This window comes from Cynoglossus semilaevis, chromosome 4 (assembly GCF_000523025.1).
Source record: "Cynoglossus semilaevis isolate Cse_v1.0 chromosome 4, Cse_v1.0, whole genome shotgun sequence".
Classification (NCBI taxonomy): Eukaryota; Metazoa; Chordata; class Actinopteri; order Pleuronectiformes; family Cynoglossidae; genus Cynoglossus; species Cynoglossus semilaevis.
In genome coordinates, this window is record NC_024310.1 from 18,229,542 (window position 1) to 18,240,575 (window position 11,034).

At 40.2% G+C, this 11,034-nt stretch overlaps 1 protein-coding gene across 1 annotated transcript; it reads left to right on the forward strand.

The window, feature by feature from the left end:
- The first annotated feature begins 2,643 nt into the window (after positions 1–2,643).
- LOC103378513 (mRNA decay activator protein ZFP36L1) lies at positions 2,644–7,182 on the forward strand. Its single transcript, XM_008309766.3, has 2 exons — positions 2,644–2,891; positions 4,385–7,182. Exons 1-2 carry the CDS (start codon positions 2,835–2,837, stop codon positions 5,630–5,632), a joined length of 1,305 nt encoding a protein of 434 aa, XP_008307988.1. The 5' UTR covers positions 2,644–2,834; the 3' UTR covers positions 5,633–7,182.
- Positions 7,183–11,034: the final 3,852 nt, after the last annotated feature.

Here is an 11,034-nt window from a genome sequence, read left to right on the forward strand (position 1 = left end):
ATACAATAAACTTCTTTTGCATCCAGATTTAGATTGCTCTTCCATCAATCATTCATTTGGCTCCTCTCTTCTCTGCTTTCCTAATATGTGTGTGGGTGTGCGTGTGTGTGTGTGTGTGTGTCCATGGTAGCTGATTCGCAGAGGGCGGGCCATTAGTTTGTTAGTTGGTTCTGCAGCTCATTGAGGTCATTGTGCTCCAAAGGCCCCAAAGCCCAGCTGGGCTCAACAAGAAGCCAGAACTCTTTTAAATCTCTCCCCAGCCTCCCTCCTTTCCTCCCCTTTCCCTCCACAAAAGCCCCCTCCTGCCCCGCCAGCCACCCATACTCTGCTTTACCCTCAGTAATCCCTGTCTAAGCCACAAAAGATTTGTTTATTGAAGTAAATTTAACTTGCTGATTAAATAAACTGTTTACAGATAACAAGTGTTTACTTAGCACAATTAGCAGAGGGGTCTTCTTACCTAGGGGCCACTCACGTTGTTGACATGTCGCTAAAAGCTTGTTGTTTTCAACGGTGGCATTTATCACAGGGCAAACAACAGGGGAGAACAAAGACAGCACTAAGACAATCTGCCAACAGTGTTTGGGTTAGCAAATATATTAAACATAATTTATTAACATGATCAATTAAAAACATGGGTAACATTTGTTCAAATGTTCAAAACGTACGTGAACTTAAGTAAACTTAAAATGATAATATAAGGGAAGTTCTTTTATGAGTCAAAAAGGAGAACACAGATTTCATTTCTAAGGAACATGTTGTGATTTTTAGGACGGAACATCTTGTTGTGATTCATGCTGTGTGTACATGACACAGGCCAGAGGTATGTATATGGAGGAGAGTCACTGACGCTAGTACAAATCACAGAAATCAGAGGATGACTGGCACAGTCAGATAGTCTTCATGTTGTAGACTCACAGGATATACCTATTTCATTACATCATCACAAATGGGAGTGGGGGATGCACACAATCCAACACACACACACTTAGCGGTGACCACTTGGCTGGACCAAAACAAAGGTTTTCGGCAGGCTTTGTTCCCAGCTGACCTGGTCCCTTTGTAAAAGAGCCTCAGAGCTACAGTGTGAGCTGGTTAAGGAACAATCAGACTTCTACTCAGAGCCCCAAGGTAGAGAGGCTTCAATGAATGCTAGGGTTTTGTAGAAACAAAAATGACCTTAAATACAACTTGTATATTGTTATCATGCATTCTCAACACACCTGTACTCAAACTCTCATCTCCACACACTGGTAGATATAAAACCATAAAGCAAAAACAAGTTGAGAAGCTTGTTATATTTAAGTTGTTGGCCAATAAATTGGAACACTGGACGTGCAGTTGAAATGCAAGCATTGTAGCAACAACAACGCAGGCACAACCTTGTGGTTAAAAAGTCTGTTTGTATTGTTCTGTCATTTAAAGAATTAAAAGCACATTTTTTAAGTGCTAAGATCATTGGCCTCAGTGTCAGCCATGGATCTTTCTATGTACTTGGCTTAGAGTCAATGTGTTTCACCGTGATATCTGTGAATATTGAGTCAACAGTAGATATTGTCTTGGCAAAAAGGGAGGAACTTGTGTCTGTTTATGTGCTTTAAGGGAGGGAGACTGTCAAGATATTCGAATGGCTCTGCTCCACAGTGGAATTTTTCACACTTCCTTCACCTTTGAAATCAAACTCTTTAACTCCTCCTCGTCTGCCTCACAGGGCTTCGCTGTCACCATATACCGTCTTTCTACCCATATGTTCTCCTGTTTTCCTGCCTTAACTTAACAATCTGCCATTTTAGATAGATCTTATTTGACCTAAATGTATAACATGATTACTGGATAGCCTGGTTTTTGCATTGGTATCTGGGTTAATTTAATACATGGATATTTTCAAATTAAACTTTACTGATAGTCTTGATGTGTACGTGATGTGTAATAGCTTTAATTCCTTCATTTCTATCTATCTATATAGCTGTCTATCTAGACAGCTAACTAGCTAGATAGATTCTATATAGCTGTCTATCTAGACAGCTATATAGCAAGCTGTCTATCATAGCTAGCTATCTAGACAGACAGACAGACATATATAAAATGTAAGTTTCCACTCTAATGTATGGACGTTTGTTTTGAGTAAAGTGTTTGTTTAGTCTTTGCTTCAAAGGTATAATGCGCTGAAAGTGTTGGGGAGGGGGAGTATAAGAGAGAGAAAACAACAGATAGAGAGAAAAAAGATTTGTCACTCACAACAGTTAAAAGTTCTATTAGCATTAGCACTAAATAATAGTAACAGGGCAATGTTGAAGGTCTAATTGGACATTTCAGTTGCCAATCACAATCAGGGATTTGTCAAAGTCAACCTTCAAATTCCTGAATTTCTTCTGTTCTTATGCACATATGTCGTCGTTATTGCACATAGAGTTCTGTAAAAACAAAGTCAAAAGTGGACTTTAGGATCACTTGCACAGATTTTCCTGGCAGTCTGTCTGGAACGATATAGATAAAGAAAGTAACTGAAAATTAATTTAATTAAATTATTGATGAATTTATATAAATTCTAAACTTTACATTTAAAAAAACCCAAAGACACGCACACGATGATTGATTGTGATAGTAAACAGAACCAGGGGCCCTCAGGGCGGTTTTTGGGGCATGCGTCTAGTGGGCGTGGCTAACACCACTGTTAAGGTTTTAAATCCACACGTGGTCGGGGTGTTGGGACTTGTTTGGGACGGCGAGCGACTGCTGGAAACTTCTGACCGACTCATGCCAAAGGTGCTGCGCACGCCTATCGCTTTCGGGGGCAGACGGGACCAAGCGCGTTTTGTTTACAACTCGTCAAAATGCCATCTTACCCGAAACCCAACCAGTTTGCTGACCTGGAAGAGATGATGTGCAAGGTAAAGGATGGGGCGCCGCGTGAAAAGTTGAGCAAAAGTTGGCTCGTTCGCTTCAGGGAGTTAGCTTAGCTTAGCTTGGTTGCTAACTATATGCTACTTTCGCCTCTTATCTGCCGCTTTTTTAACATTTGAAACGTTTTATATCAGTTCTTTATTGTGTTTGTGTAGTAATAAACACATAAACGCCGAAGTGTTAACGTTTTTTCGCGAGTTTCGGTTAAATAAATTGAGTTCCGTTTATTTGAAACTAACTGCACTACGTGCGAGTGGTTTTGAAGCTAACTTATAAACCAATCGCAGCGTGTGACCAAAACGTTTTGCCGAAGTTGCTAATGTGTTCATTTAGGCTTAGTTGGTCGAGTTTAGTTTAAGAAACAAGCACAAGTAGTTGTTGAATGTTTTAGATTGTCAACGGCGACTAGGGAAAAAAACAACGTCCTCATTCAAAACAACATGATACACAAACTGTTTATCATCGACGTAGCGCGAGTTGTCAGACAGAGTGGAACAAACCCGTCTGTGAATAAATTTAATGGTGATCTACGGTGGCTAATGCATAAGCTGACGACAGGTTGAACGGCTCATTTTGTTACATGTTATTACATGTACAAGATTATGCCCTTGTCAGATGATAACAAACATTACGGTTATATTTTGTTTTGGTCGATTTTAATCGTTATTTACCAGCATTTCATGATTTCTTAATGTATTTTGGTTAAAAATTACCGTACACCATCTACATATTGAAATATTTGTAGTTGTTGTTTCTGTTAATGTTATTCATGGCTTATAATGCTAATATTTCTGGCAAAAACAACAAAACAAAAACACCACAGGGAATAACAATCTAATTTTGTTTTCTGTTGTCTTGGTAACCCGTGTAGTTTGCTCTGCTTGCTCTTGAACACAAGATTAGGAGATAAAAGGATATCACATTAAGGCATAAACATGCTTTAAGTCCTTTATTTCATTTCTTTGTTTAAAAAATGTTAGGCTTAAAACCTGCAACTGACAACATGCTGTGCACTCATAAACTGCATTCAAACGTCAGTGGAGATTGTTATCGTAACAGTTGGTTATCAATGTCGCATAATTCTCAGCACTAAGAGAAGGGTTTGAGACTGAAAGCTATAGGTCATATTTTTCAACTTATTTTCATGATTAAACATGTTATGGTTACACTATCTTTTGCGTTTCACAGGGTGCAAAAAAGTAATTATTCACAAGACTGTAATTGTTTTACTGGAAAAAATACATTACATAGGTTGGCTAACCACAGCTGCTATGGTGTAAAACAATACTGTATGATCACCATGCGTATTAGATGTGACAACAGTTAAAAGTGTCTGTTTTGTGAACCTCTTGTCTTGAAAAGCTATCCTAGTTATGTTGTAAATATGGTCATGAAAAGTACCTCTATATGCATTACTGCAATTGTCTGCTGTTAAATGATATATTAATTATATGGCCGTTCTCTGATTTTGTTAACACAGCAATTACTAAGTCTTGACCTGAGGGAACCCAGCAGACAATTGCCATCCCTCAGTCTGCCAATGAGAACCGCGGGATACACCAACCAGTTGCACAACAAGACATTTTCCCTCTCATCTCTATCCTGCGATTCCTCAGAAAGTGCGTATCTCACCTCCAGCCAATGGGGACAACAGCCAGAAAGTCCTATAGCCTCGCAGCTCACGGGTTCCTCCCTTTGGGGGAAGTCGGCCTTCTTTGCCCAGCGCTCTGTCAGCATGGTGGAGGGCAGTAGCGGCACACCAGCAGGTCTCGGCTGGCCTAGGAATGATATGAGACTCCCTCAAAGTGACATCAGCCCCACTGCACTAAACACTGGCTCCTCTTTATCCACCTCCTCCCTCAGCTCGTCCTCCTCCTCTTCATCACGCTATAAGACTGAACTTTGTCGCTCCTTCACAGAGAGTGGTTTGTGCAAGTACGGTGGGAAGTGTCAGTTTGCCCATGGTCCGGAGGAGCTGCGGGATCTCAACAGACATCCCAAGTACAAGACCGAGCTGTGCCGCACATTTCACACCATTGGCTTCTGCCCCTATGGAATGCGATGCCACTTTGTCCACAACAGCGAGGAAGAAAGGAAGCAATCCATCTCTCGTTCCTCCTCATCTTCCTCCTCCGGCTCCTCCTCAAGCATCCCCCCACAGCCACTGTGCTCCTCAAATCCAAATCGACCTCCTCTCGTCAGACAGAGCTTCAGCTTTGCGGGGTTCCCCTCTCCCCTTGTCGCTCCCCATTCTTCTGCCACTCCCACCTCCTTTGCACCTGCTCCTTCTGCCTCTCGTCCATCTTGCGCTGATATCTCTGACCTCCTCTCCAGTGCCTTCCTGGACATGGACTCTGCCTTCGAGCCCTCACCTGCGAACAAGTACCAAGCCCTTGGGTGTCAGACCGTGACGGCAGATCCTCGTTCTCCATTTCTGCCCTCTCCAGATTCGGGCTGCTCTCCCTGTGGCATCTCTCCAACCGGATCCCCTTCCTTGAGGCTGAGTCCTGGTGCCACCGGGGTGTTTTCACAGCCCCTTGGTGCCAGATCCCTGTCCTATACCTCCCTGTCAGACCAGGACCAGGATCAGGACCAAGACGGTGGCAGCTCTGCCAGCTCGCTTAGTGGCTCTGACACCTGCAGCGGTGTGAGCGAAGTCAACGGGAAACGTCTGGCCGTGTTCAGTCAGCTCTCTGTTCCTGACGACTCTGCTGGGGTCTGCCTTTAAACCACAGTGCCACTGAAAATCACAAGCACCGACATTACTAACAGACTCCATATATTTTTCTACACAATATGTTCAGCAAACGTGAATGTGATAGATTTGTTATACTAACAGTTTGACCATTTATATTTTAATACTTTTTATGGAAGTGGCAGATTTAAATGTAAGGCAATACTGTCACCTTTATTTGTCCTCAGCTATTCAATTGCTCTTATTCTACTATCCATTGACATCTCCCTAGTGAGGTCGCGACAAAGCCAAAGATGTCCTCGGTGCTTGAGGTTATGGTGGGATAAATGGAACCATGTGGCCTGTGTCTATTTCATTTGCTATTATTTATAAACACACAGTATCTGGCTAATAGGCTGGTGATTTTTTTTTTTTTTTTTCCTTTTTCAAATAAGTACAGTTTTTGATCACAGGTTTCACATTGGGATTGTTTTTTTTGTTTGTTTTTGTTTTGTTTTTTTAAATATACCACACTTCCTCTTTTGTCAGACAGATTGCGTTACTGTTAAAATCAAGAGTTGCTGCGTTGTCAGGAAGAAAATCCGAAAGTTCTTTTATATATATATACATATATATAAATTTTTTAGTCGAATAAGCTAGTGTGTTTGTTCAGGTCTTTATTGATGTTCATACAGTAATAGCAAACTTCTTTTTTTTCTATTCTTGTGCCTTGTTAACAAACTGCCATCATTGGGGAGAAAAAAAAAATCTAAATTGACAAATCAAATCTGCCTTAAAAGAAAAGCCTTGTGGGCTCGATCAGACTTTCTCAAATCCAATGCTCATGACACATCATTATCTGTGTGAGATGCCAACGGTGAAAAACAGGAGTTTTGAAACATGATGTTATGTCAGAGAAAATCCCCTTGGGAGTTTATAGGAATCTGAAGAGTAGACTTTACATTTACCCTTTTTTAAGTCTGCTCAAACACCATCTGAGCTGTTTATACATCTGGCAAGTTGAGTTAAAACAAATGATCTGTAATACTTTGCATTTCCTCACATGCACACATTCCCAAGAGTTTTATTTTCTCCAGCATTGTGCACAGGCAGCACTAATGTGACATTGTCGAAGACACGTTTTTTCACGACCAATCTTCTTTTTGCGTCATATTTCAGTATTAACTGTTCCTGTTCTGGCTTTATACTGTTACCGGTGTGAAGGGAGCCGCAGCCACACTCCCGTGTCCATTGCCTTATTGCGCTCACGACATCGGGATATAGTAACGTTAGGGTACGTCTTCTTAGCCTTTTAGAAATGTTTTCCCAGCTGTTCCATGTGTTTTGATCCTAGTTTTGTTTAGAAGAGCAGCGACTGTAACCGTTGCCGGTCTATTTAAAAAAAAAAGTTGCCTTTTTCATCTGACATGTTTCAGGCCTGTTCAATGGTAAAGGTGATAAATCTTTAGTAAATTAATTTCTTTAATTTATTTTAACGTATTTATAGTCTGAGTTGTTGTTAATGCTTGTATCAAGTTTAATATATTTTGGGTTTTTTTTTTTGTCTTTTTGTACTTGAAATAAAGTTTAGTTGTTTTTTTTTTATGACCTTGTTTCATTGATTCTTTTTTCTTTTTAATGAAGAAATAAAACCCGCAAACTTTTTTTCAACTTTCCCACAAAGTTTTTCCTATTTCTTTGGGCTTAAATAGCTTAAAATAAGTTCTGACATTCTTGTGGATATTATATCTAGTCATCCAGGTCATCATAACAAGTTAAGCTCTGACATTATTGTTGGCAATACTAAAGAGAATACAGTGTAAGACTAAATAAAAACAATCGTTTTAGTGAAAATCAACAGTTTGTTAAAATGGGCTGCACTTCATTTTTTAAGATATCTTTACAATGTGAAATAGAGGACTAAATAATGTGATTGGAGCTATGGTCTAAGTAATAAATGAAACAAAGTTGATTTATTCTAAGATATCTTTACAATGTGAAATAGAGGGGAAAAAAAAAATTACAGGGATGAAATGGAGCGCACGTAGTTGTTGTTCTTTAATAGTATTGGTGCTTTTGTTTTGTCCCTCAACTGTATTTCGAGACACAAGCAAGCCTTTGAACACATTTTTCACTTCGAGATTCAAGCACAGTTACAGACACCGACGCTATGTGGACGAGCACTCAGAGCAGCCCACGCCTTCTTGTTTCCTCCGTACTGTCATTTCCCAGTCATCTATGTAGCTTCCCTGGTCTATAGCTGATTCTAAATACCTAATCACCTGAAATCCCTGTGCTACGATTCCAGTACACCGCTGCGTTCATTTATATAAATACTCAATTGTAAGTGGGCCAAAACATTTTATTGAGTATTTCTTTAGTGACATGTTAGCGACGTCATTAAGTTGTGGCCGTCTAGGACTTTTAAGATTAAATGTTTTTAGGTCAGCCTCGCTAAAGCTAAGCTAGGCTAACTGCTAACACCCACAACGTTCATGTTGTTGTAAATAAATAACATTTTTTTAAAAAACTTATTTTTTACTCTACATTCGGCATAAAATGTTGTTAAAGTTTTACACTCAAGTGAAGTAATGTATAGCATATTAAATGTTTTGGTAAAGTTTTTTTTCTCTGTCCCACCCACTGTGCTGTAGTGGCGACCATGGAAGAGGGTGTGTGCTCTCACCCACTAAGATTCCATGTGGAGATAAGAAGTCTTTTATTTGGGGTTTAATCTTCCCAAATACTGGGATCCTTCTCATTTCCCTTCTCCCTCACTGCCTCCAGTGATTCCACCCTCTCCCTCTGACTGTGTTTCTCCTTTGCTGCAGTCAAACAGCTCAACGCACCAACGGTAGTTTAATCTGCTATAACGAGAATGAACGAACTTTACTGGAATGTAAATACGAATTAAAGAAAAGAAGAAGAAAAAAACATCCTCTGTTGGGAACAGGTTTTGCATAAATGCATAAAAGCCCCATTATTTTCTTGGCCACTGTTAACATCAAATGGGTCACTGTTGTCTGGAGATGATTAGTGGCTGTTAAGGGGTTAAAGGCCTCTGTATGTGTGAGTATGTGTGTGTGTGTGTGTGTGTGTGTGTGTGTGGACCTCATTGTGTGTGATAGGCATTCTCCCACACTCCTGCCCTGTGGGACATAGGAAAAGCAGGCAGATGGCTGCATTCAGGTCCACTGCGGGTCAACATATGGCCCCAAGAGACAAAGTTTATGTTTGTGTGTAAAAGAGTGAGCAACTTACTCTCAACTAAAGCTGGCTGGGTTTAATGGTAGGTGAGGAGAAGAAAGAGAGAGAGAAAAGAAAAGGACGAGAGTAAAACTTTTGACAAAGACTATGTAAAATACACAAAGAATGAAGAGAGTTTTTTAAAAGTACATGTGAGCTCCTTGGCCCAGACGGTGGCACGAGTTTCCCTCTGGCATTTGTACAAATAATGAGTTGAGTCATCATATAAGTCTATACTTGAAACTGTTAATGCCTGACATTGTTGTGACATTACAACTTTAGTCCTGTAGTCTGCTCTTCTTTCATATTGTATTTTTTTTTTTAATATTTTTGCTCTTATTACATTGACTTGAATGTTAAAAATGTTGATTAAATAGGATTTAACTTTATTGATACCACACTTGGGGAAATTAGATGCTGATCTAGTTTTTTTTTAGACAAATCTAGCAACTTAAAAAAGTGTAAGTCTTTTTTTTTAAAGAGAAACATTAGTTTTGTTTGCCTTTTTTTTTGAAGAGTTGGTTACAACAAAAACCTTCACCATAGTTGATTATCTCAACTTTACCTAGCTTTAAGCTAATATTAAAAGAATTTAAAAAATCCTTCAAACCTAAAAATTCAAACTGTAAAACAACAACAAAAACATCAGGCATATCCTTTGCAATGCCATTGTATACCACTAGGGACTAGTAGGATTTTTATAGGGAATAATTTGATTTTTTTTTTTTTACTTTCTTCTTTCCTAGTTTCTAGAGAAAATGTAATTCAACAAGCCTTTTGAAAAATTCATTTATATCCCATCTTAATCTACATCAACAGCTTTTGTATTCATTTACCACCGGTTGTTTCAAATAGCAACAAGTGATTTCCCATGAGCTGCAGGTGAACCGTGGGCCGCTTCAGTCAAACCAGAACGGTCCAGATGTCGCTGTCGTTTTCTCACACTACAAAAGAAACTGTGCACCTTGTTGCTGAATTGTAGCAAGTCATCAGTTTGAGGGAGTGGATGAATTCTGGTTTTACTTGAACATACCCCCTCAGCTCCCTCCCCCTCCCCTCACCCCACCCTCCCCAACAGGTCCTTTTGACTTGTTTTCTTTCTTTCCTCATCGTCCCCCAATCTCCTCCTCCTCCTCCTCCCCCTCTGCTCCCTTCCCTGCCTTCCTTCATTCACCGCTCCTTTTTGTGAGCGAGTGTCTCGGTGACATTGTGATGCAGGCGAGAGTGGAGGGAATGGGAGACATGCTGTGAAGAGGAGCACAAAACAGCTGTTGCAGAAAGACTCACTGTCTCCACCTTCTCTCATTTTCCACAAATATACCTTCTTTTTTTTTTACTGCACTGCACTTCACTCCACTCTGTACCAGCACCAATACATTCACCTCACTTTTTTTTTTAATTTTCCTTTAGGTCTCTTTTAGCTCCTTCTTTTCTCTCTTCTTTCCCACTCCCCGAATCTCCTCCTCCACTAACTTTGTATAATTCCACCCCCTCCGTCTTTCTCTCTAATCCCTCCCTCCCTCTGATTTTTTTTCTTCTTTTAGGAAAGGATTTAGGCTAAGTGTTTAATGGGATGCAACAAATGGCTCAGAGAGTGGGCTGCCCTGCGCTGTGCAGTTATTCAGACGGTTTTTTTTTTCTTTCTTTTTTTTAAACTTTTTCTTCACTTGATGATAACGTCTTAAAGAAGTACAGTCCATTGAAGGACAAACGTCGCAAATGAATGTAGAGCGAGTGCAGAGGGATTTCAAATCAGGCTTTGGGTTTTTTTTGTGGGGGGGGGGGGAACTCCAAAGCTCATTCAAGGACACTTGTGCTGAGGGCCTCTCTACCTAGGAACTGAAATGACCCACTTCAGGTTCTACAGTAGAGAGTGGTGTATTCCAAAGTACTTTTAAGGGTTGGTGATGTTGCATTTTTGCAAAGAATGTGAAACTACAAGCAAACAATTTCAAAGGTGCAGTGCTGTGACTTAAAGCTCTGACTCCTTCGTGCATTAAACCCCCCAGATCAGATGTTTTCCTCTTATGCAATCAATGCCACCCCTTCTCCAAGACCCCCACTCACTTTTAATCTCTTTCACCACAAAAGCCAGACTAACCCTGATGACATCACTGGGGTCAGATGTCGAGGCCTTATTTTAAGGGCCTGTTTAGGATGCAGTCCAAGTCTCTCCTCCTGATATTTTTAAGTGTACATTGTGATAGTTG